At 38.6% G+C, this 27,013-nt stretch overlaps 1 protein-coding gene across 5 annotated transcripts; it reads right to left on the bottom strand.

Moving 5' to 3' along the window:
* Window positions 1-280: 280 nt before the first annotated feature.
* On the bottom strand, window positions 281-25,789 carry MAPK8 (mitogen-activated protein kinase 8). 5 transcript variants are annotated; one of them, XM_063304623.1, is made up of 12 exons: window positions 25,712-25,785; window positions 24,835-24,996; window positions 23,065-23,194; window positions 21,918-21,976; window positions 21,769-21,808; window positions 19,596-19,761; window positions 15,751-15,822; window positions 13,782-13,964; window positions 8,432-8,556; window positions 6,299-6,362; window positions 4,523-4,600; window positions 281-696 (listed from the first exon to the last, which is right to left on the bottom strand). In XM_063304623.1, exons 2-12 carry the CDS (start codon window positions 24,990-24,992, stop codon window positions 551-553), a joined length of 1,221 nt encoding a protein of 406 aa, XP_063160693.1. In that variant the 5' UTR covers window positions 24,993-24,996; window positions 25,712-25,785; the 3' UTR covers window positions 281-550. The 5 variants fall into 5 exon arrangements, with proteins under 5 accessions (XP_063160693.1, XP_063160691.1, XP_063160692.1 ...); XM_063304621.1 differs by having other exon boundaries at window positions 21,670-21,808; XM_063304622.1 differs by lacking the exon at window positions 15,751-15,822 and adding an exon at window positions 16,179-16,250 and having other exon boundaries at window positions 21,670-21,808; window positions 25,712-25,780.
* Window positions 25,790-27,013: the final 1,224 nt, after the last annotated feature.

The following is a 27,013-nucleotide window of genomic DNA, read 5'->3' on the forward strand; positions in this document are numbered from 1 at the left end:
CATTCCCCACAGCATCCTCCCCTTTGGGCAAATGGATACAGAGCTTCTGCTGCAAGAGGCCAACTCAGATAGTGTTCCCTAGATAAACACTACTGAAGTATTTTTGTTCAAAGATCTTATCCAGTTATTCGTCTTTAGCCTATAATTAGATATCTCACAAGCAAAAAAAATTGGAAATAAAAGATTTTTGAAGCTTTTGAACTGAAAAAAGGCTCTGCCAACACAGATTCCCTAAAAAACAAATTTGAAAGACCTTGAAAAAAGCTGTGATACAGTAAACTGAATAGTAATATTACATTTAATAAACCTATCTTATAAATGCATCCTGAAAAAATAAAGTCAAAATCACAGTAGTAAAGCATGCATATTTTAAAACAATAAAAATTAAGTTCAATACTGTACAGTTAATTACAGAATATCATTGTGATTTACTATTTTACTTTAAAATTAGCACTCTGAAAATTAATCCCACAATTACTTTTAAAAACACCCCAAAATAATACCACTGATTTTTGTTGCTAACAGTATCTCCCAGTACATCCACTTGTCGTCATCTACAGCAACTTAAGGGACTTGCTGATGCTTCCAGGCTGCTATCTGTGTCAGAGGCCAGAGTTGGGTCAGTGGACAGTGAAGATGCGTCACAGACTGATGAGGATGAAGATGGATGCTGAGCGCCATTGATCATTGCTACACCTGTGCTATGAGAAACAAAGCATAATTTCAGTTATAGAGAGAACCCTCACTCCTCATATGAGTTTGTCTACCTCTAGCAAGCTGCTGGTTAATTGCAATCTTGTTCATAAGATCTGAGACAACTGCATAATTTGATTTAGCCTTGTCTTAAGAGGTATCTTGAGAGCTTGTTTGATGTTTGGTCTAGTGGTTAAGGCAACGGGCTAGAAACCAGGAATCCGTGAGTTCCAGTCCCACCTTAGACATGAAAGCCAGCTGGGTGACCTTGGGCCAGTCACTCTCTCTCAGCCCAACTCACCTCACAGGGTTGCTGCTGTGGGGAAAATAGGAGGAGGAAGGAATATTGGGTATGTTCGCTGCCTTAAATTATAAAAAATAATAAAGGCAGGACAGAAAATGAATGAATGAATGAATGCAGTGGTTAAACGCACCAGAGTAGAAGCCAGAAGTCCATGAGTTCTAGTTCTGCCTTAACCAGCTGGGCCACTCCCTCTCTCTCAGCCCTAGGAAGAAGGCAATGCAAAATACTTCCCAAAATATTGCCAAGAAAACTGCACGGGCAATCTCCAGACAATCACAGTCTCCAGAATTCAAGACTGACTTGAAGGCACAAAGTGGTATTTTATAGAATCCAGAACCATTAACGTAAGAGAGAAACCCTGGACTAGCTGGAAATGCCTAATCTGGCATACAGTGCCTTGTGTTATAGTGTTTTCCTTTAGGCAGCAGCATGTCATAAACTGAGACATCTAATTAAGATACGTTAAATAATAGTTCACAGTGACTGAGTTCACACAAACATTGATCCAAAAAATAAGCAACTACAGGAATCTCTATTATTCTTTTCATTTACATCCAGCTTTTCAAACAAGACAACTAACAAAAAAGAGCCAATTCCAAAAATGTTATTGCATTAATGTAAAAAAGTACAAAAAGTAATTTATTGAATAAATTAAAATATGAAGTTAATTAACCAAAGACTAATGGGAGAGATGTACCTCTACAGATTTTCTAAATAGGAGATATGGAGACAATGCAACTCTCAAAAGGGTGTATTTCATAGCCTGGAAGCAATGCAGAGGAAGGACCTCTCTCCTGTGCCAGCAACCATATTGGTCAATCTTAATGTCTGAATAAGTTAGTAATGAGAAAGATGGTCCCTCAGAAAGCTGTGCCATAGAACATTTATGGCTTAAAATTTAACACCACTTTCCAGTGTGCTTGATAAGCATCTGGTGACCAGTGCAGGTCTTTGCACCGGTGAGCAGTCTGGCTATTGCCACTTATTGCATCACAACGAATTCCTATTCTCTGACCATTCTGGAGGGCACGTGACACAGAGTGGAGCAAGAAAGCAGGGTCTCATTACTATGTTCTAAGGGAGGCAGTCATCCCATTTCCAGACTAACGGAGGAAGTCTTTCAACCCCATCCCAGTGAAGTCTAAAGCATGTAGATCTAAGAATTTATTGTATGTCAACAATTATTTATGCTGGACAAGAGCTAACAGTATTAAATAAGACAACAACAAAGGAGACTAATCATGTCAGGCACAGTTAAAGTGGGGGGAGGGGGAGAGAGAAGTCATCTTTATTGACAAACACATGTATAGCAATAGCAGAAACCCTGAAATGCAACATTGATCCGGGAAGAGAAACCAGGTGGGTTGAACACTCTCTGTTGATTCCAATACAGGAATCAACATTACAACTGGTGACTGTCTATCCTGTACACAAACACATCCAGTGAACATGGGTCACACCTTCTCTGAGTACGTGGCACTTCCAGAGAGGAAGCTCTAGAATTTAGGAAGCTCCATTAGTTCAGGATAATGGAGAAGAGGTTATTGGTCAGCCTGATCTTTGCCGGATTGCCCATTTTGCTTTCTAATCTTGGTGAAAAAGTAGAAGGAAACAAAGTGGAGGAGGAAGACCAAATAGCATAGCTAGAAGAGTTTGAAGCTGAGGTGGACATTTTTATGCTTGTATCTAACCCAGATGGGTGGTTTCCTTCTTCCTACTCTCACCATCACCTCAGTCTAACACCTGACGAATGTTTTATACCCCAACAGAAACAAAGCTGGGACTAGAGAAAGATGTTCTCACCCTTCCTGAGAATTGTGCCCAATGGCACTTGGTGCCAGAAATACTTCCTGCTGTACAGCCCCTGCTCAGTTTCTATTTTCAATGCTGCTGGAAAATTCCTACTTTACTGTGCTGGAAGAAAACTGAAATAATTATTCTGTTCCCAAGTAGCAACATTAATGGCTGCAATCTGGTGATATGGTTCCAATCAATTTACAATGAATAATCTAAATACTATAAATAACTAGGACATCTTATGGGATTCTTTTGTGTTTTAATAGCTCTACTCTGTAATTTTACCTTAATAATTTTACCTTTACCTTATTTTATTCTATCAATATGACTTATTTTTATTTCTATTTTGTTATGTTATGCTATTGCTATTGCTGGTCTACAAGTGAAACTGATACGGTTTTAGGTTGTTATAAGCATCATCTAAGGGGAAGATCCAGGAGGCAATGATGTGATATTCTCCCCAAGCCAGTAGCTTTAGCAGCCTAGCAAACCCAAACAATGCAAAGACAGTGGAAGATAGATAAGTAATGTAAAGAAGAAGAAAGGAAAATATTCAAGGGCTAGAGGAAAAAAACGTTGGCATCTGAGAAGTAGGGTGTCTCCCTCCCCTGAAGAGGCAACTATGAAGTTAGGAGCACATCTTCTCTCTCTGTCAGGAGGCACTATTCCTAGGTATCAAACGCCTCCTAGGGAGCTCAGCAACGCATATAATTTTGGTTTATTGCAATGTGTAAATCCAGACACAGAGATTATTAAAATTCACAATTCACTCTTAACCTTGAATGGTACATTTCAAAACAACCTGAACAAATTCACTTTTAACCCTGCTTATTCTAGTGATCTATTTATATTTCTATGTAATTTTGTTATTTATTAATTTGATAGCTGCCTATTTGGCACATGACTCAGGGCAGCATACATCATCAGTAAAAACCAACGATTGAGTCCATATAAAAACAACACAATGAACAAATAGTTAAAAAACAAAATGAAACATAAAAAAATGGGGACATAAAAGTGCTGGGAAAAATTCAGCCAATGGGATCATATCACTTCCTGATACGTGATTTCCAGTGCCTGGAAAAAGAAGCCAATCTTTAATGACTTTCAAAAGACAGGCAGAGTTCGGGCCAGCTGCATCTTGGGCAGGATGCTGTTACAAAGGGCAAGGGTGGTAATAGAGAACACATGTCTCCTGTGTCTTGCCCCAAATGACACTGATTAAGCAACATGACCCGGAGCATACCAACCCATTAGATGTCACCATATGGGTAGAAATAATCAGAGATTATGAGATTTCCAAACTTGTTGACAACTCAGTGTAAATAAAATTTCCAGTTTAGGAAATGGAAACAGATCTAGAGCATTTCTGAGGACCAATAAGCAGAAGCAGATCCCACTGGCTGAAGAGCTGTGTAAGGGTTATTCATGCTGCACCAAGCTGCTTTTTCTCCCATACGTAGATAATATGCCAGCCTTCTTGCAGAGAGAAAGTGTGCATTCCCACTACATACCACTACTCTGTTTCCCAACTGAACTCTAAAATGGTTATTTACACATATAAAATAATGTGCATTTGTCTACATGAATGAGAGCAGGCATGATCTTAACATTCAGACAGACACTTAATCACATTGCAACACTGTATGCATGAACTAAGATTGGATAAAAACAGCCTTTTTTCTTCTTATATGTGGCATTAACCAAAGAACACATATAGCAACCAACCTAAAGGAGATGGCTGTCCACGTATGACTCCATTTTTGGTCCTCTCTTCCAGGTCCACAACTTCCTTGTAAATCAGTTCTGTAAATTATTAGGCGTAGTGTTATCTATAAAGTATTTCAAGCAAGCTAGAGAAGCAGTTTCATCTGTAAAAAGAGATCAATGTTCTACAAGATAAACTCCACTGATCAAGCAGCAAGCCATAAAGGAATATATCAGACAAGTCAAACAATGCATATGCTGCATGCTTCAGTTCCGTTCTACTTTAGAAATTGAGTAAGAACTTGAATGACTGGGATTAAGGTAGGAAATACTTGACATAGTCATTCTGCCCATGGAACAAAAGCTGCTGGCACTAATATGCAGAACATGATAAATATTTTTCCAGATTTTTTACAATTATATGGATTAATCTTTCAGTCCAAGATAGTTTTCCACCAAGCACCTAGAGAATTTCCTTTAAGAATGCCAACACATTCACACAGAAAAGGATACTGAAGACCATTACGCTCCAGCCAATATAGCCAATGCTTATTTTTTTAAATGCCTCTAGGACAAGCCATTCCCCAACCATATGATTTATAATGGCTGGTTTCATTTTCCCAATCTTCCAGGTACACATCTTGAATTCCTATAACTGGCACTTAGAATTTATTACTAAATACAGTATGTTATCAATAAGTTCTCTAGCTTTACAAAAACACATTGGTCTAAAGATCTAAATCCATCAGATGAAATTCAAATGTATTTCCAGTAACACAATCAGACAGAACAATTCTCTTTCCCTACAAGCCCTTACACACTCACAAAAGTTGCTCTGGAGGCTCTTCCAAACACCAGAGAAGGCTCTGAAGAAGCAAAGGAAGGCTTGGAGAAACACTGGCAAGAAGGTTCTGTCACACAAACCAAAGTCTGCTCATGATTTTGGATTTTTACTCAGACCCTCAGAAATGTTTATTTTATAATACTGACATAATTTCAATCAGTATCTTCAGATACATGTTTCCAAGGGTTGCACAAGGGTTGTATCTTGAAAGAAAAATGTAACATCCAAGGCACTAAGTCTCAAAGGAGGAGGACTTAGACCCTTTATAAATGTAGATATGAAGGTATAACAATAATAGATTCCTCATGTACAAGATTCCATGGAGAAATTTTTGTCAATGAGAACATTCAAATGGGATAAATCACTTCCTACATCCTTTTCTTTTCTTCCCATTTTTTTCCCTGGATTTTGCCTCCATTTCTCCCATTTTCCTTCTCTGTTTCCCCTACCTATCTTTTGGACATTTTGCAACACAGGAAGTTGATCTGACCACACTTGATTCATATTGTTTAAAAAAAATGATTATTACTGTTATTCAGGACTTTTGGTCATAAATAAAATTATTATGACTGACATATTCCATCTTTCTCCCAAATCTCACTCTGTCCAGATAGGAGGGAAGCAGACATGCATTCCCTCCAATGGGGCCTGCCCCAGAGTGAAAAGCCAGGGCCCTCCCACTGACAGCAGTGACATTACAGTACAGATGCCTCTTCCTCCTCCTTTGTGGGACCACCCTTCCCAACCTGGCAGTAGCAGAACTCCCACTGAGAAAACACTCCAGCTAGCCAGCCTCACCACCACTGTCACTGCTGCCTCTATCTTGGTCACTGGTTTGTGTCTTTAAAATGGCACAATTCAGTGCTCCCAATACTTCTTCCTCTGCAGCTCTACTGGTATCCAACTCAGAGTGAACCAAAGCTTTCACTGAACATGGAAAACATTTATCTCACCTTTCCATTCTTCTATTGTATGCTCTCTTTCGTCTAACTGTTTGTCTGGTATCTTTGGAGGAGGCTGGAAACAGAAGAAAGGAACAACAACTCAGCAAAAGGAAACACTCTAAATGAAGCAACAGATGCACCCAGTTTAATAAGAAGCAAGCAATAAGCCTAGTTTAATAACTTCCTTAAGCGACAGGTACCACTGTGTAATTCCATGCCATACAATGAGCAACCATTTAAAATTTTAAAAAGGGCTGAAACATTGCAAGATTTTTTCTTTTTCTTTTTAGCAAGCAAACATGTAAGATTTAGTTCTTTTACAAGATTTCTGGTATGTATTTATATATGCAATTTCTGAGTAGTCCAAGGGCAGCTCCATGTAGAACGCACAGCAATAGTCCAAATGTGACGTGACCAAACACCATGCTTTGGTTACCTCACATTTGGACTACTGCAATGAGCTCTACATGGGGCTGCCCTTGAAAATCACTCAGTAGCTGCAGCTGGCCCAGAATGTGGTGACACAGGTAATTATGGGGGTATCATGGTATGGTCATGTAACACCTCTGCTATGTATCTGCACTGGTCACTTGTAGGCTTCTGGGTGCAATTCAAGGTACTGTTTACCACCTATAAAGGCCTTCATGGCATGTTGTTGTTTATTCGTTCAGTTGCTTCTGACTCTTCATGACTTCATGGACTAGCCCACACCATGGCATAGGACCTACTCATCTGAAGGGCTGTGTCTGCCAATCCTATGCTATACAACAAAGTTGGCATGGATCCAGGTCCCACTGACTTTATCTGATGGGGCCCAAGAAGAAGGCCATCTCTGTTATAGCACCTGCTCTCTGGAATGATACCTCCCAGAGATCTGTATGGCCCCTATGCTGACCTTATTCAAACAAGCCCTTAAAACTTGACTCTTTCACCACGTCTTGGGCTAGAGTAGGTGGAGGACCCAATGTGGAAACAATTGTTTACAATTGGTGTTATTTTCCCAGACATCTGCTGGTATTGATTTGTATTTTTAAAAATTTACAGAGTTATGATGGAATTGGGCAGCATATAAATTTGATAAATAAATACATTTTAAATTTGCTTGAAAAAATAAACAAGTCCCAAGCACCATGTTGTTGATCCCCAGATGAGAATTTTAGTGCATTAGTGTTGATGAGTTTGCCTCAGTTAATTCATTCTTTTGTGTTAGGTAATTAACTTTCTAGAACTTTTCCTCTTTGGAGGTAGTTAAGAAGCAACCTTTTGGACTGGACTTACTCTCATGATAATGAACAGGCCACCACTGATTATAAGTCCAGGTATAAGGAACTCAAATCGACTTTCTGTGTGGAGTGGCATAACGTGATGTAGAAGTATGGACTTCAGGAAACGGCTGAAGACCTGGCTCTGTCACCATGCCCAGAGCGGGGAGAGGAAGAGCCACTCTTGGGGCTGGTTGGTTCCCTAGTCCTGCCAGGACCGGTTCCGGTCCCCTTTGGGGGGGAATTAGATCTGCCATCACTTGGATTTTATTATATTTTATATGTATATTTATTGATACCATTCTGATTTTATTGTATTTTATACTGTTTTATTGTGAACCACCCAGGGTCCCCTGAGCAGGGGAGATGGGCGGTAATAAAAATATGATAAAAAAAAATTGTTGTTCAGCATGGAATGCTAAGCTACTTTTCCACTGCTAATTTTCTGAGCTTACAATATGGTACATAGCACAGTAGCTAGATTCAGATACTCACTGAGCTAGACAAATATATTTAGCATATAGACCACCAAGAGCCAGTAGTATGTGACTGATTTTGTCCTATACTGAACTTGTCAGGCTATGAAGACTATATAGCCCCAATATGAAACCAGTCATGCATTGCTCTTAGCAGTCTATATACGTAAAAGCACCAAACTGTGGATATGCAACTGTATAATAAAAATAGTAAATTCTGCCTCCCTCCACAGTTTTACAGCGAAGTTACAGTTTAACCTAAGTTTCTTGAATTCCTATTCAACACTGAAGAACAAGGTGCATGCTGGGAACCCCTCTAGCTTCAGTTATTATCATCTGCCTTTCACTTTGATCTCAAGTATAGTTTCCTACACAACGTTTAGAATCCAAAGTGTAGAACTTACGGCTTCCGCTTCTGAGGGATCATACCAGACGTTAATGTAGGGGTGCTGCAGAGCTTCATCTACTGAAATTCTTTTTGAGGCATCGATCACCAGCATTTTTGACAACAAATCTCTTGCCTGACTAGCTGCAAGAGCAATGTTTAATACAGAATATATTTAAACATTTTGGAAAGTGAGATATAAAACAGGGAAAAAACCCAAAGTGATTACACCACTCAATAGGAGCTGCAGCCCAATCAGTCATTTCTTATGAGTGGCTTAAGGCTCATGTGGACAGAGAAGAGGAGAAAGGTCAGCCAGCCTCCAGAGAGAACAATGAGCACACAATTTCCTCAACTCCTGGAGTTGTCCAGGGGAGGGGGGGGGAAGAGATGAATCCCACCCCTGTTCAAAGTTGGTAAAAAACCTGGGAACTGGACTTTGCTCTTGTTGAGTGCACAACATCAAAAGTAGCCTCTGCCTTGCCTCCGAGCTGGAGAGAAAGACAAAGACATTGAGCTGCTGTTTCTTCCTGTCTCTATGCCTGCTGCCAAAGCTCAGGAGCAGGAGGGCCAAAATTTGCTTTCCCTCTCTCCCAAGCTCAGGCACAATTTCCCACCAATGAACATAGTAAGAACTGAGGCCTCTACAAATGTTCCAGGTGTATATCAAGACTAAGACCAAGACCATATAATGGAGGGTGGGGTGGGAGGATATGGTGCTGATGACCTACAATTTTTGACTGGTTACAAACTTCTGCTAATAAGATTGTAAATAATAAAAATGAACATTACTGAAGATGGAAGACACACAGTATTTGCCTATCAGTTCTGTAACCTATTAGCAGAACCATATAGTTGGTCAAAAAAAAGGGGAAACTGAAATTTGAACTTACCGTGTAGAATCCTTCTGGTCAGCAGAGTGTGGACCTGACAGGACAGGAAAGAATTAACTCCTCTCCTCCTCAAGAAAGCAGGGCCAACAACAGAACTTAGCTCCACCCCAAGAGGAAGAAACTGCTCAGTCAAAGAACTTGATTTCAACTGTAATAAACTACCACACAAAAAAAACTCACAACCAAAGCTAGGACCAATAGGATTTATGACTGGCTAGCTTCAAGGTAACCTCTCTAATTCCCTCCCACTTCGAGCACTCAAATGCCCTTCACTCCAAAATAGTGAGAGATTCATGGGTCCACTTAGCATTAAGCCAATGTTTTGTTCTTGATCAGTGGAGAAGTGGAGCTGATAGGAAAGATGTTCCAGAACAGTTTTCCACTTGGCAAAGTCCCTATGGTCCTCAAAGGAGCACCAGCCAAAGCAAGTTTTCAATCAAGGTTTAATAAAAGCATGTCTCCAAATATACCTAGTACCTCAAGCTCACACAAGACTGTGTATGTTCTGTCTTGCTATGACTCCAACATTTTATGTTGGGATCTTTCATTTATTTGCTAGGATTGCAGTGGGAAAGAGGCCCCAGAGTGTGCATTTGGTTTCTCACTAGAGGAAGTTAGGAAGACTATGCGCTGAAAAAATGTGATCAGGAGGCTGAAGGCCTTGAGCAGAGTACAATTGCAAAGGAAGAAGCCATACAGAATAAGTAAAACAGTACCAATATGATCCAAAGCCTGTGGAAGCAGCCACGATGTTCCATGGACCTGTCCTGACTTCCAGGAGGTTGAAGCCAAGAACTGGATCATGGCAAGAAAGAAACCATTAGATAAGAGGATTTGGATGAATACAGTAAAAATTGGGTGACTGGAAAAAGAATGCTTTCAGAAAATTCTAAAAAGAAGCAAGTTAGAGGCCTATTAAAAGTCTTATATTAGAGAGGAACTGAGAGAAGAATGCACTTGTAAACCGCCATCTAAGGTAGAAAGAGCTAGGTTTCTCCAGTTTAAGCATGTTTACATATATTCCTACTTAGCATTCATCTATTTCATCTTCGAAAAGTTGAGCAGTAAGAATATAATAGGCACTTTATAAAAAATTAAATTTATTTTATTTTTCTATCCTTTCTAGTATTGATGAAAGCATGACTTAGTCGCAAACATGTCATGCCAGTGTAACCTTGTATCTTTTTGCTAAAAAGACAAATGCTATTTTGGGATGTACTAACATCCTATAAAGGCAATTATCCCACTCTGCTGTGGTCAGGTCCCATTTGGAATACTCTATTGTGTCCAGTTTTGGTCACTGCAATCAAAAAAGCTTATCAACAAACTGGAGCAAATTCAGAAAAGTATCAAGATGTCTTGTCCCAGAAGTAGGACCAGAGCCAGGAGGCTAATAGATCCAGTTACAATGTTAGGAGGAATTTGTGATACTAAAAGCAGTTAACCAGTTGAATAGGTTGCTCATGATGTCATATCCCCCTCTTCATCTACCTGAAATGCTTCAGAAGATCCTGTACTGAGCTGAGGATTGGGTTAAATTAGGTCTGATGTCTCTTTCATCTCTGTAATTTTATGAGCAATTAATACGTAACAAATGTTTAACTCAAATGTAAGCACATAACCATTTACATGCAACATCCACAAAAGCTTACAGTAACTAGCAGAAAATCATTCTGCATATCTCATGGAGGCATGAAATCACTGCCCCTTAAACCTAAGAAAGCCTTACAGAATATAAGAATGTCACTCCCCTCCATGGGGACACTGAAAATGACATTAAATTGCTATAGCTCATCCTGCCTCCCAGTCTCATTTAATCTTTCTACTTGATGTTAAATAAGCCGAGGAAGAGTCTAGGAAAAGAAAACACTGTGTAAGGAAGTAAACCCCTGGAAAACTCTCCAGGGTATTGCTGTGTTTTGTCTTCTTACGCTGGTAAGAATTAAAGATGTGCTAAGTTGAAGGAACTGCATAGGCTTTCCTAACAGAATCAGGTAGCTTTCAGTTTTAAGCTGCCTGCACTCTGATGGTGGAAACTGTCTAGCAGCTCTCTCTCTCCTTGCTTGATACATCAATACACTGTTCTTCACAGGCACTCAGATGGAAGGAACACTGTTCTTGTAAGATCCCCCAAGACTGCTGGGGAGCTAAATGATGAATGAGAGGATGGCTCCTAACTTATCTTTTTCGCCTTCTGAACTCTACTGAGCACTAAAATACATCTTAGGAGGGTAGTCTGGAGGACCATCTACACTTCCTAGATTTCCCTTTAGAATGCCACCCTGGTTGGTGGCAGTGAAGCCAGTCTTTTTATTTCGTATCCACCAGAAAGTGGGGAGGGGGAGAGTAGAAGGAAAAACCATAATTCCATGAGTGTTAAGAGCTAAAGCTCAATATAGAAAGGCTTCTCCTGCATCAATGATGATGATGATGATGATGATGTATTAAACTTGCATGCCACCCAACTCTCTCAATGGCAACCCTACCTGGCAGACTTTGCACACCAGCATCAAAAAACTCCTGCTGCAAGAAGTAGGCTTCTGAGGGGAAAAAAACCCTTTAAAAATTCACCTGCTGATCTGGGAAAGAAAACCGAGTTAAGTGGTACAGAATGGCAGCTTACTCAACTCCTCAATGTGAAACCAACATGGTATTAGTAGCATCATTGACAATACCATCTTGCTTTCCATGCACATGATCTAAATTGATCTTTCTATTGTGCTCCAGATCCCCTGTATGTCAATATGGGCTTGGAAGCCAACAAAAACCAGAAGCTCTTTCAGTTGATTCTTCTGTTGCTAAGGAATGACAAGAAAAACCTCTAACTCCTAACCCATACATGACATGAGCAGTGAAGATAGAAATATCACTTTTTTGTGGCATCTATTCCAAAGAAACTAAGAAAAATCCTGCATTCTTCACACAAATAAAGTGAACAGTGAAGGTTTCTTCTTTTCTAAAGTGGTACATTGTTGGCTCTGCCTTCTCAGGCAAGAAAAGACAATCCTTTCTTGTCCTTCAACTCAGCACCTCCACTGACCAAGAAGCATGTATTTGCCACAATCTACAGAAATTGAAATCTGAAAATGTGATTATAATCAATGACCTTCCATGGCATCTAATTCTGCGCCACACCAGAGTGTATCTACTCAATGCAAAGGAAAAGAAAATGTAACTTGCTTTCTATTACTGAAACCAAAATACAAAGTTTCTAAATGAGATGTCATAATTGGGATTCTATTATTTTCACTGCCTAATATCTATAGAATATGAAAGTACAGTTGTACCACCACTGTTATTTTCAGGCAATCTGTAATTTCTTCTCCAAATTGGAAATGACAGTTTGATGACATATCACATGACCTCTGCAACAGGAAGTCAGAAGTAACTTCTTACAGGTCAAACACTGTACTCAGGCATGTATAATTTGACAGGGTTCAATGCAATCAGTAGCAACAGTTTTTTTTCCCTTCAGCTTTACAACTACCTTCCATAGTGGCCTTCAGGTACTGTATTAACTTTGCTACAGTCCTCTTAAACTGTCTAGTCCAAAAAAGTACACTGCCAGAGGGGCATTTCTGCCTAGAAGACCTGGGATACCTCCTTATTGCTCAAAGCCCCATCTTTTACCAAAACCCAGCCCTTGTCTGCATGCAGAAAAAGGCAAGATGTGATCTCTCCATAGAGAATTGGGTCTCTCTCTTTGCAGAGAATGGGCTATCTCTGAAAGATGGCTTCATAAAACAGTGCTTCACCACTGGCCCAGCCCTTTGATGCAGCAGCTCCTTAGCAGATATTCTGCTACCCCTGGCCTATCTCAAGGTAAGGACCAGCTCTTTGTTGAGCAGACTTAGCTCCTCAAATGGAAAGGAGGAGAAATATAAAATCCCATGGAGCAACATGAAAAAGTTGTTCCTAAAGACAGCAAACAGCTTCACTTGAGCCTTAGGGAACCAAAAGGGTCACCTGACAGGCTACTTTCTACCTATTGTTCCATCGGCTGTTACATGGCCAAGGGGAGAACACATTAATTGACAGGATGATTTTTGGCATTCATGATATGAACAAAATAGAGAAATATCCTTCAGCGAAGTTTAACAGACCACCAGTGTCCTAATTAGACACATATTCTGGTATATGCGTAGTGACATGTAATAGTAAAATAATGTGAACACAAGGAAAGTAACCAAGAAGCCCTTTTGCCTGTCATATATGAAATTTTGCTATTCCACAAGAAAGGTAAAACTGGGGAGTAGGGAAGCCACTTTGAAAAGTCATATAAAACAGACTAGATCTTTAGACATCTCAGTGGGTAAGTTATTTATAGGTATGAGAATGGGAAGATAGATGCTATCACAATGCTAACAAAAACTAAATTCTACGTATAGGAGTCTGCAATCCAATACATGTTTTACTTTTATTATTCCTAAGACAAAACTTCAACATTTTCAGGAGAAAAATGCAATGGTATCTTACCTTTCAGTTTGTTGTGGTCAGAATCAACTGGAAAGAGAACATCTGGAAAGAGTTTTTCAAAACTATAGCCAGCATATTTAGGCCTATTCTCCACATATGTCCTCACTGTTGGTTGCAGCTTCTTCATAAATTCAGGGCACGGCGTTCCTAGTTGTTCAATAACTTTATTCCACTGATCAATATCTGAAATCATGGAGCTAAGAAAAACTATGTATCTGGTATTGAAAACAAAGGTTATGTTAAAACTAGCAATTGCTCAGAATAATTAGAAGAGCAAGGAAAAAGAATTTTAGAGTTCCACAGCAATTCCACTCTTTAGTTTTGCTAGTCTGCAAGAACAGATCATCTCAACAAAGGCTGAGTAAATTCATGTCCGGGGTACAGAAATTTGCAAGAGTGATATGTGAGCAACTCAAAGTTTAACATAAATGTTTGCAACAGGAAAATAAGAAGCTCATCCATTCCTCACACATACCAACTATAAGGTGGTTTCCCATTTTAATTCAAGAAAAGTAACAGAAAAAATTGTGGAGAGAAGTTGTGCCTTTATTAAAACCACTTTTTTAAAAAAAATCTAATCTTAATTAAATATGTTGGCAAATTCTGAGCTCTCTCACTCAAAGTGTAAGTTTTTGTAGTTTGCTATACTCCGACATATTTAAAACAAGGGGTCCAGAATGTTGACAGTACCTGGTTGATCAGGTTTGGGCTGGCCAGAGAACTTGGAAGATTTCAACACAAACATTCTGTGTCATAAGCAGGAGACATTCCTATGAATAAATCTGATGTTAAAAGCTGGCACTTTGCTTTGCAGCATAACAGTTTCTCATGAAGGGTGAAAGGTGTCAATGTATGTGCATATATTACATTGCTTATTCCTGGAACAGGACATACCAACCTAGCAATAAAGATGAGATTTCAATTTGCCTTCCATACCTTATACAACTTAACTATGCCTTTATAAAGTTCCCAACCAAAACATTTATCTGGAAGATACTTCTACTAATGTTAAGTTAATGTACAGTATCTTCCCTCTCTCTCTATAAAATTTGTCATCTTCCCTTAGCCAAGAAATATTTTAGAAAAGTCACACAAATGCCCCTTACACTATACACTACACTGTAGAGGGACATGAGATTTATTGTACAAAATGCAAGGTGCAGTGTCTTTGTTGAATGAGAAGCAATCACATAAACTTCTCAGACCTATTGCCAAGATTAGCAGTCTCTGGCTCTAACTTGTAAAGTGGTGTTATATATCTGATGCTGTCCATTCAAATTGTATCAACTTTTTCACATTTCAGTTTAAGATGAAGAGCCTCCTGGAGTAGAGAGGTAATCATTTAGTCTGTAATCCCGACATTTAGAGGTGAATATTAAATTAAATGCATCTGTTATTAAAAATAATTATTAAAAAGGCTGCTAACAGTAAGCTGAACAGTCGAGGAATAAAGCCCAGAAGGAAGCATCTGAACCTAGAGGCACCATGGGCAAGGTGACACCCAGCCTACAGCAACCTCCACATTGTATTTAGAGGAACAGCCCCCTGTACTTGAAAGAGTAGCTATCAAAACTGTTCACACACAGAATGTTAGCAGAATGTTAGGTAAAACAGTGTTATTAGAACAGAAAGCTAAACAAATGTAAGCTTAAATAGAATGCAAAGAAGTGAAGACAAAAATTATGTTGAGGGGACAAAAATAGATTTTTCTGTAATTCCACCACCAATATACTGTTTAAGGTCAAATTCACATAATTAGCCAAGATATTCTTGGCTGACTGAACTCTTAATAAAAGACAATTCTTCTTATATACTGAACCATATGAAAAATATTTGTCAATAAAACCTATCAGTCCATTAAAATACCTAATGCTCTTGAGGGGGGGTAAAACAATGTTTACGCTCAAAAGAAAAATGATAGAGTACATTTGTCTGTTCAGATTTCTGTTCAGGGCCACAGTAAGGATACGGTCTGTGCCAGGAAATAATACACCACCTTTGATCATTTCTCCCATGATGCACCCCACTGACCAAATGTCAACTGAAATTAAAATGCAATGACATTAACTGAGTGAAAGGAAACAAAAAGGGAGTTTAAGAAAGAAACACGCAAACAAAACAGCCAGTGATAATAAAGAGTGGGGCAGGATGAACATGGATGGATAAAAATGTGCTACCATACCAGTGGAGACTATTTCCTACTGCTAGATGCAGCCTCAACAGAATCAAATTCTAATTTTTATATTTATCAGAAATAAATATTAGGGTTTAAAGAAATAAACACTGTGTCAAACTCATATCCCAAGAAGGAACATTAAAAAAAAGGAGGGAGAGAAAAAAGCTACCAGAAGAGATTAATTACCAAAAATTCATCACGCTGCAGAAGCACAAGGATACAGTCCCTTCCTGGAAAGAGGATTTTGTGGCAAACCATTTCTCCCATAATGCACCCAACAGACCATAAATCCACTATGTTTGTAGCACAAAAAAAAGAAGCAAAGCAAATTGTCACTGAAAATTAAAAGAAGCAGCAGGACATGACTGCATCTTACAGCAAAGAAAGCATTAACAAAAGGGAAAAGTAACCATGAGATCAAGGTGTGAATGTATTTTCAGAACATACATATGACTCTTACTGCAAAATTATCTTCTGTGCAAGAAAAACAGAAGGAGCGACTGTTGCAGGATAACATATTCTTGTGCTGATCCCATTTTAATAAGATTTGCACAGAGTACATCTTTTTTAGAATAAATCCTAATGCTTTAAGAATTTTTGCATTATCATCTAGCTCAAATAAAAGATAAATAGTAAGAAATTGAATTATTTAACAAAACTCACACTGAAGAAGCACAAACTTTTATTAGTAATGAGAATCAATAATTGGCTGCATAAGAATGAATAAACTAAAACTTAGTGTCAAAAAATGGAGGTTCTATGAGGGCAAGTGATCAGTCTTTTCAGAGAGGTGGCAGTGTGGATATGTTGCACCTCCCCTAAAGAATAAGTTATAAGCGTATTTTTGGATCCAGTCTTGCATGGGTGGTACCTTCCACAACGTTAAGCTGTCCTGTACTAGCAGATGGCACACCTGGCCATGTCTGGGCTCAGAAGCTAAGCTGGGTCAGGTAAAGTTAGTACTTAAATGGAAGCCCTCCAGGGAATTCCAGGGCTGATGTGGGAAGTCAGAAAACATCCTGGAAGGAAGCAATAATTAACCACTTCCATAATGTGCCAAGAAAACTACATGCCTGTGCCCAGAAACTGAGCTGAAGACTTTGCTTTTATTTTTCTTGCATTGAGTTGAGCCACAATTATCCATGCTGTGGTAATACCCAGCATTGCTGGATGTTCCTGTTCAGAAGACTGTTCAAAACTGCTCTTTGATTAAAACACAGATGTCTGACTGTTCATGGGAAGACTGCGAGCAATTGCCCCTAGAACTTTAAAGGCAGATTGACTTGAGTTCCTAGGATCCATGCAATTTTCTTAGCAACAACACCAAAATAGTTTGCCATTGCCTTCTTCAACTTTCTGATCTAGCCTCCAGCCCTGGGAATTCCTGGTGTTTCCCATTAAAGTACTAACCAGATCCCTTCCTGCTCAGCATTTTGGGGATCAGCCAAGGACACCTAGATGTTGTCTACAGCTGAAACTATTCAGCTTTAGGCTGAAGGAAGTTTACTTCCACATTAATCTTCCAGCAGACCACAGGAGGGTATAGCAAGGACAAGGCAATGAAAGAGATCCTTCTTGGTGATGGTACCTGTTTATACAATTCCCTGAACAGAAATACTTTTGATATCAGGAAAATGTTTCCTTTCTCCCAGGCTTTTTAATGTATTGTTCTAATATGTTATAACTTACTTGCCTATTAGAAATATTCCTACACTGCATTTCATCAATAGAAAATCCCTTTTAGTAAGGTAAAAAAAGTAAAACTGCAGAAAAACAAGATGAAAGCAAACAATTAGAGAAGGCCAGGGGGACCTACAGTCTTCCAATGCTATCCTTTGCAATCTGTCTTGTGTAACAGTGCCCTCAATCCTCAATTTGTGGACCTGATCAAGGACAATCCTGCAGTGAGTGTTATCAAAATCAGCTTAGAGATCAAGGAACAGCTGTAAGAATGGCAGCACATCTTCAAAGCATTTTGCAAGTTTATTACAGCATGTCTCTATGGATTGCAAAAGCATGATTACCAAGGTAGATAATAACCCCAGAACTATTCAAAAGAGCTCCACTGAATGCCTATAGTGACAATAAGTAAGCTTACTTAGCTACCATCATTGCTAAGCAATAGTCAAGACCAGGTGGTCCAACACATGCCTGGTCAACTATGTAATGACTCTTCTGCCACTGACACCTTGGCCATTCTCTTTTTCTTCCTCTCTGCATATACAGGTATTTAAATCTGTTTTAAAACTATCTTGAAAGTTTTGCTTTCAAGAGTGAGGTATATATCATAAATAAAATCCTAAAGGCTTGTTTAAAATAAATATATTGCACAGAAATTATGAAAATAATTCTAATTTCTTCTTCTAGGGACTGGTATATTAATATAACCAATTGGTATTTAAAATGTATTATAGTTTATATGTAGTAAATACAAAATGAATGTATATATAAATATCAATTTGAATTGGATACACACACACACACAAACACTTACAGTATTAAAAATGATATTATTCACCTTGAGTGTGAGGCAAAACAGTCCTTCATAATATCAGATATCATAAGTTTCTAATAAACACAACATAATAATTCATCTGTTTTGAAGCTTGCCTCCAACCATTGTCTGTAAACCATGTGAATTAGCACCCAACTCCACCATAAATATATCCTTTAATGAGCCCTAATATAAATTAAACTCATATAAGGTAGCAGAATACCTTCCCTGAAACTCAAGAGGATTATTTTTATATGAGCAAAGGGACCTTCTACCCATTCTTTCCACACTGCAGCTTTCAAGCAGTAACAACAATGGTTCTGTATCAGAAGTAGTTTTTTGTAGCTGTGCTGCCTACAGCAATGAAAGCTCAAAGGCTTTCAAAGGCTGTGAAATAAAAAGTTCCCTTATATGTACATGCTGTGTAATGGGCCAATAAAGAAATTGGTGTAATAGTTTCCTTCTATGATTGTTTCAAAATATACAAGGCAATATTTACTGGGGCTAACTCTATCCCTAACCTAAGCCTAATCTGCCCAGTAAAGCAAGCAGGAGCAGCAGCTGACATGCTCACTCTCCTGCAGTAGCCACATGGGAATCTGAAGCAGCACAGCCTCCGCCTGCTCACTCGCCATTATCTGTGAAGGGAGTGCAGTGGGAATAGTAGAACCCAGCAAGGCAAGCTGATTGACCCAGCTATAGCTGGGGACGGAGCCCACTGATTCCAGATGTACTGGACTACCCGTACATCATTAAGCTTAATTTTAATCACTTTATAAAACTAGAAATTATTTTTCACATTAGAAGAACATGCCTCATACAAGAAACGTCTAACTCAGCACTGTCCCAGCACCATCAACGTAACATTTCCTAAGGTGTTTCTAACACAAAACACTGAGATTAAGCATACAGCACATTTTGATAATGGCATTAAGTTTCAACAGCTGAATAAAATATAATATATATATAAAATAAAAAATAAAATATTTTATATTAATTTATATTTTATATTATTTATTATATTATAAATATATATAAAATAAAATATAAAATATAAAATGAGACACATAAAAAGATGGGGAGAGACCCAGAGAACAGAGATATAAAACACACTTTTTAGGAATAAAAATGAAAACCTGCTAACCATTTTCTTTGTATCCCATTCCAAGAATGACTTCTGGTGCTCTGTAGTAACGAGTCACTACATAAGGTGTCATCATAAAACTGGTTCCAGCTGTTCTAGCCAGTCCAAAATCAAGAATCTTCAAAGTGCAGTCAGATTTCACTACTATATTGCTAGGTTTTAAATCCTTTGAAGATAAAGATATTAAATATGAGACCTCCAAGGAGCATCAAACAGGATACAGCTTTAAGAAATTAACTCTACAATTATGACTCTACAATTTCAGCATCATCTGTGAAAATACCTCCCCATACTTCTCTTGAATAACTTATGTAGAGCCCCTCCCACCAGCCTGGAACTTTATAGCCTCTTGGATTTTATATTTATTTATTGCATTTTATATTGGTAATTTGTTTGATTTTTATGGGATTTTAACGTTTATTGTTGCAGCTTGATTTTATTGTAAGCCGTCCAGAGTCCCTCTTTTGTGGGAGATGGGCGGTAATAAAATAAAATAAAATAAAAATTGAATAATAAATAAATAAATAAATGTAAGTTATTACATATATTCATCTATTAGCTCTCAGAGGGAACTGGGATGTCAGAGCTCTGTAATTTACAGGAAGGGCCACTGCTGGAACTGTGAAAAGCTGACAAGATGTAAAACCATTTACATTAAGTTCATTTTATAAAAGACAGGAATTAGTCATGAAATCACTTGCAATGCTACTTTTTCTATGTCTTTTTCTGCTATAGTCCTTCCTACTGTCCAGGAAATAAATTCAACACTGTCCACTTGAATTAACCAGTAGGAATTATGTAAAAAAGTAAAAGCTCCCTCTAGCTGAGTTCAACTCCCGTAATTTTCTGCCTTTTTTCCAGGATGCTTTTCAGACTTCCGTATCTTTTCCACAGACATATTTCCTGAGGCCTCTAATCCAAATGATTAATGAGATCCAGTCCTGCTTAGCTTTTCCAATAGCAGCTCTGGTTAGTTACATGCCACCTCTTTCTGGGAACTGCACAAACAGTAGAATTCTTGGACATTTCATAAAGAAGACACATTTAAAGAAACACAATTCAATAGATAATAAAGGATCAATAATGGAATTCACTTTAAAAAAAGATTGCTTACTGTCACATGCCAGTGTAAACCCCATCTAGCACTGGAAATATATTTATTACCAGATCTGATGATGAAAGCACCATCATGCTGTAAGGATTGCCTTTTCTACATGCAGGTGATACCATGATACACGCACAGAAAGCCAAAGTTTTTTGCCCCAAGGTCAGGATGGGGCACTCAAAATGCCCCCCCAACCCCGCAATACTGTGCATACCCTGAACAGACTCTCACAGCAAGGAATTCTGTTTTAACTGTAATACAGGCATATCCTCTGTATTTCTTATTTACCTGTTTTAGAGATAATTATTTTATTGTTGACTGTTTTTATTATTCTACTGTTCTCTGAGCTTCTTTGGCAGGAAATATTGGTGTTTTGGTTGTCAATTCTTTTCTAATGCTTCTCAATGTGAAATTTGCTTTTTTCATAGCAGAGCCACACTGAGTTGATATTTTCACTAGGCTTCTATTTCAGTTCTCAAGATCGTAAAGTTCCATCCTCTCCAAGCATATATACGTGTAGTTGGAATGTTTAACTCCTACATGTATCATTTTATACTTGCTTACCTTGTACTGCCTTTTGTTGCCCACTTTGACAGATTCTTTTGGAATGTTTCATAATCCTATTTTGTCTAAATCACCCTAAGTGAGTTAGTATCGGCAGCAGCGCACTGTCAGCACCAAACTTGGCCAGCAGCTCACCTCCAAATACAGAACATTTAGTGATTAATTAAAAAGCATCCATCTCGGAATGCAGTCCTATTTACCATGCCCAGACTGAAATTGTACTGAGGAAAGTGATTTAAGAATAAATCAATTAAGAGCAAGTGACACAAGTACTATTTCTAATCTAGTGTTGTATTTGAGAGGACGCTTGCAAGTGGCACAGATGGTCTTTCAGGTACAGTGAAATCTGCTTAGTTTATAAAGAGAAATAACACAAAATGTAAAACGACAGAAATGATCACTAACCCTATGTATAATTCCAGCTGAGTGAAGATGCTTAATACCACACAACATCTGATACAGCAGGTAGGACATTCGTTCGTGGTCAAGCTCCATTTGAATTACTTGGCAGAGATTTGCATCCATGAGCTCCATCACTATGTAACTTTGAGGGGAGGTAAAACATGCAATGAAATCATGGCAGAACATTTGATCATACAATCAATTGTGCATTACTGTAATAAATATACAGGGTTCCCAAAATTCATACTTACACATCTTGGAATTCCTCCAGTGATTTCTGTGGAGTGAATACATTTAACAGACCAATGATCTATGGAGAAGAAAAAAAAGGTAGTAAACATATTTGATTATCTTTTATGCAAAAAAAAAAGAAAAAGAAAAAGAAAAAAGAAAAATAAGCTGCAAAACAGGAAAATCTGACCAATTTAGAGCACTAAAAAGTCTCAATTTTTTGCTAATTTAAACCTGGGTTAAATACCAATCAATTTTATCTGAGAAAAATACTCAGGTTTAGAATTTGATGGTCTACCATAGGAAAAGATAAAATCATTCTCGAGTATAGTTAATGCAAACTAAAATTGAACAAACAAACAATAAAACAAGAAACAACTCAGGTAGCATGTGTACTGTTGTGAGAAAATATCTCAGGTTAATACCTAGTGTGGAGATAAAAAGAAAAATTGGATGATTCAGGCAAAGCTGAGGCCACTCTCTCTTCCTTAATTATACGTAATTTCTAAAACATAAAGAGCCAAGGAAAATTGTTCAACTGACTTCCAATTTAAAGTAATGCCAGCTGTATACAGCTATATAATATCCACTCCGAAAAGTTAGACAAGAGACATGATCTTTGAAAAGTATTCTACATAGTCTGGGTTTTTCCCCATCCAAAATAAAATGGCTATCCGCTGCAAGCTTCTAGTTAATTATTTTGTTTTTCTCATAAATCAGGAAGTTTGGGGCTGAGAAATCTCCTACCACAATTCACTCTGACTATATAGATATGTGTAGTCAAAAGGAAATTTTCAAAACCAATCTTTTTTCAGCTGGTGAATAATGAGTCACAGCAGTTACGGGGCCAGATTTGGATCAAGGAGATGGAGGTTCACGTCCCTCCTTCACAGGGTGACTTTGGCTCAGCCACTCTCTCTCAGCCCAACCTACAAAGGATTGTATGGGAATAAAATGAGGAGAGACCCTGATGAAAACTTAGGCTTCTGGAAAAAAGGTAGGACAGACTTGCAATAAACCAATTTAAATTATAAATCCACTACTTCCCTGTAACTGTTATACCTTGTAGTTTAACTTTCTTAATTTACCTTTACACATGAATGGGACAGTAAAGGGATCATGTTCTAAAGGACAAGTATGATATTAAGTCCACAAAAATATACTTACATTTTTGTGGTTTACACACTTCATGAGGACCAGTTCTCGGTATGCTCTTTTAGCATGTGTTTGATTCTGAAATGGTCGACTGAGTTTCTTGATTGCAACATTTCTTTCAAGGAGAGCATCATACGCTGCACTGTAAATAAAAGAAAACTGCCATAGCCCACAGGTATGCAGCAATATACCATCAGAAATGGATTCAAAAGCTACTTATCAAAACTATATTAGTAGTATATAATGTTCAATTTAGGTGAGATGGGAGAATTATAGAAGGGGATACATAATACAGGTGGCCTGAGGAATGGACTTTAGGTATGGACTGGGACTCTGGGATGCCCAGCGCAGGCCATGCATGAGTTGGGGGAGGGGTGCTGCGGTGCAGCGTGAGCTCAGGAAGGCCAGGGAAATAGGGCAGGGGTGCATGAGAGTGCAGGGGGGAAGGAGGGCAAGGTGGATGCAAGCAAAGAAAGGCTGCAGGTGGGGAAGACTTATCTGAACAACTTGTAACCTTCCCTGCTGGTCTCCTCACTGACTTTGCTTCTGGGAAGCCAGCAGGAAAAGTCACATATGGCAATCATGTGACCACAGGATGCTGCAACCAGTCATAAGTGCGAGCTGGTTGCCAAGCAATCAAATTTTGTTCATGTGACCGCGGAAGCGCTGCAACAGCAAGAATTTTGAGGACCAGTAGTAAGTTCCTTTATTCAGTACCATTGTAACTTTGAATGGCCGCTGAACAAATGGATGTAACTCGAGGACTACCTGTAATCACACTGAGTACAGTATTTGGGACCACATGGTTGTAAAGTGTGATGTCACATATCTACGCCAACTTACAATGGCAATTCCAGTTGCAGTTGTTAGGCAAACCCCATGCGATCATTAGGCATGTCACTTGATCACCATTTGTGACCTCCTGCCGGCTTCCCCATTGATTTTGCTTGTTGGAAGCCAGCAGGACAAGTTGCAAACGGCGATCACGCGACTGTGGGACACCACAGCTGTCCTAATTGCAAGCCAGTTGCCAAGTGCCAAAATTGCGATCATAAAGAAATGGAATTGATCCAGAACTGAAGGAATGCATCTGCAATTCCTTGCCTTGGAAAGAGAGAATAAGTAAGCCTTTGGAGAGATTTATGTCCCTGCTTAAAGAGGAATAACTCATGCTCGTGGAGGTAACAATTTACCCATTTGAGATTTCCTGTCTCACTATCTTTAAGATTAAGTGATGGAAGGTAGAACCTTACCAAATTTATGCACATCTCAAAAACTGATACACATACACATATGCATACACACATTGCCAACCGGAACTTCAACCTGGACATTATTATATTTCACTAGCCACTAATGTGGCTGGTTAAGTTTGTATTTATATTATATTAACTCTGATCCCATCCAAGAGGAAGCTGAGAATCCTTTGTCTGATGGAGAAATTGGGGGAGGAAGTTCCTATCCCTTCTGTGCCAGGAAAGACCTAGAAGGTAGAAGTAAAGACGTCTGATGGGGAAAAGACTGCTTCACTCTCTGTCTGAAGCATGAATGTCTGGTACAGGTAAAGGGCCAGATGGTGATAGCTTATAGAAGGAGAATTTGGCTGAAAGTGAGCAGAAGCGAGAATAAGTCCTGGACCTGCCACGCCTTCAAAATGTGGGTAAGCAGGAAGTCGATCCTATAGACTACTTCTTCCTAGAAAGGAACTAGAATCTGCCTCATTTTTGATTATCTTCTCTTTTTCAATAAAAAGATATTCTTTCATTGAGGAAAATGCCTTACCATACTATCCCCTGTGCACCTGAACCAATTGGCTTCAAATTCTGGTATCGCTTTAGTACAGTGAAGGTAGAATCTCCAATTTCAACACTGTAGAAGTTATTTTCACGCTTGCTTCTGCTCATGATGCCTCCAGCTGAAGAACTTAAGCTAAAAGACATCAACCTGCAACATATAAAATAACATTTTATACTCATATAAAATGGCACATTATCTTCTCCTGCTTTCCTTCACTACATAAATAAGAGAGGAAGAATGCTACTAATGGACATTTTCTTGACAATTCTAAATAATATATCAAGTAGGCTTGAGGTATATTCTTCACATTTTACATTAGTTAAGTAACAAGCAGAATTATTTTCTGCCCCAACGCCAAGACAATTTGGCTTTCATTTATAAGTCAATCTGGATAAAACTGCATGCTCAAAAGAATGACTGATTTTGGAAGCTTCTACAATCCCAGCCTGTCAAAGGCTTTTCTGTCACTCCTAAGTCAATACAGTCCTGGCAGGAACTTCTGAGTATGCAACATGACTTTGCAGCTGATCATCTGTGAGAGTCCCTCAAAGCAACACTGCAGAGATAGCAAGAGGCTATTTCCCAGTTCTACCCTATCCATGGACAGCTAACCCCAAATTGCTTAGGAAACAAGGGAAAAACACCTCACTACTGAACATTTTCAAGCATCTTCCAAAGTGAATTGCCACTTGTCCACTTTTAAATTATATCATGTTGGAAGAGGCCATTTAGCCCAATGCCATGCTCAGCACAAGAATCTAAATTAACGTATCCCTGACAGATAAACTGTGTCTCTGGTTGGTTACAAACAGTGAGAAGGAAGGAACCTACCAAATCCCTTAATTGGCTGCACTGCTCTTACCATGTGATTTTTTTTTTCTAAAAGTCAACCCGAATCCGCCTTCCTGTAGCTTAAATCCATTATTCCAAGTCCTGCATTCTGAAATGATAGAAAAGAAGTCTCAGTCTTCTTCAATATGACAAATCCATTCAGATACCTAACAAATGCTATCATCTCCAATGAGCCTTCTCTTTTCAAAGCTAAGTATTTCCAGTTCCTTCAATTTCCCTTCACAGGCCTTGGTTTCTGGTCTCCTTTATGACCCTCCTCCTAACTGGTTCTTAACCTTAAGACCCTCCTTTTAACTCCTCTTAACCTTAAGATGTGGTGCCCAGACCTGGCAGAGTACACAAAGTGCAGTCTGACCAATGCAAAATAGAGTGGAATGATTTCCTATGATTTGGAAACTGTACTTCTACTAATACAGCCTAAAACTGCACTGGCCTCTCCACTGCTCATTCATATTCAGTTTGCAATCTGCTTCTATTCCAAGATCTTTTTCACAACTATTATTACCAAGGCAGGTATACCTCATCCTATACCTGTGCATTTAATTTGGAGACAAATCTGGAGGTAAATGTAAAGGACCCAGAAATCATTGCTATTTTCAACTCATCTGTCTTACCCATCAAGCTGATTTTGAATCTGGCTTCTGTCTTTTACTGTACTAGCTATCCCACCCAATTTTGTGTCATATGCATATCTGATAAACTTTCAACCCTTCATCCATGTTGACAATAAAAGTACTGGAGAACAGAGGACCCAGGGTTTCTCCTTATGGCATATTCAGTATCTCTTTCACTGTTCTAGAAAAATTGACATCCTTTGCTTCCTGATAACTGTCCTGCAAATTTCATCCCATTCTAGGTAAGAATTAAAGGAGCCATTATACATTCATGTATTTGTCCTGCTAGATAACAGGAGGCTAGTGCTCCATTTTTTCCAGTGTGTGCTCCAGAAGCAGGAAAAGGTCAGGATGAATCTGGTTGCTTTTGCAACTGAAGTTTGGGGCACGAATCAGGTTAGGCAGCCTTATTAGGAATGCTTGTCTGGAAATTAAATTCCACCAGAATCAATGTAACCAACTTCTGAATAGATGCATTTAACATTATTTTTATTATAAACTGCACATAAGCCACAGGTCTTTCCACATTTCTCAGCTATACATTCATAGATTGCATTAATTACAAAATAAACAATAAGAGATTATTAAATTAAATCTGCATCTCCACCATTTTATTGCATGCTATTCTTTTTATTTCAAAATCTGACTTTAAAAATAATTGTTAATTAGGAATGAATTAATTCATTCATAGGCAAAGT

Source organism: Candoia aspera, chromosome 5 (genome assembly GCF_035149785.1).
Source record: "Candoia aspera isolate rCanAsp1 chromosome 5, rCanAsp1.hap2, whole genome shotgun sequence".
Lineage (NCBI taxonomy): Eukaryota > Metazoa > Chordata > Lepidosauria > Squamata > Boidae > Candoia > Candoia aspera.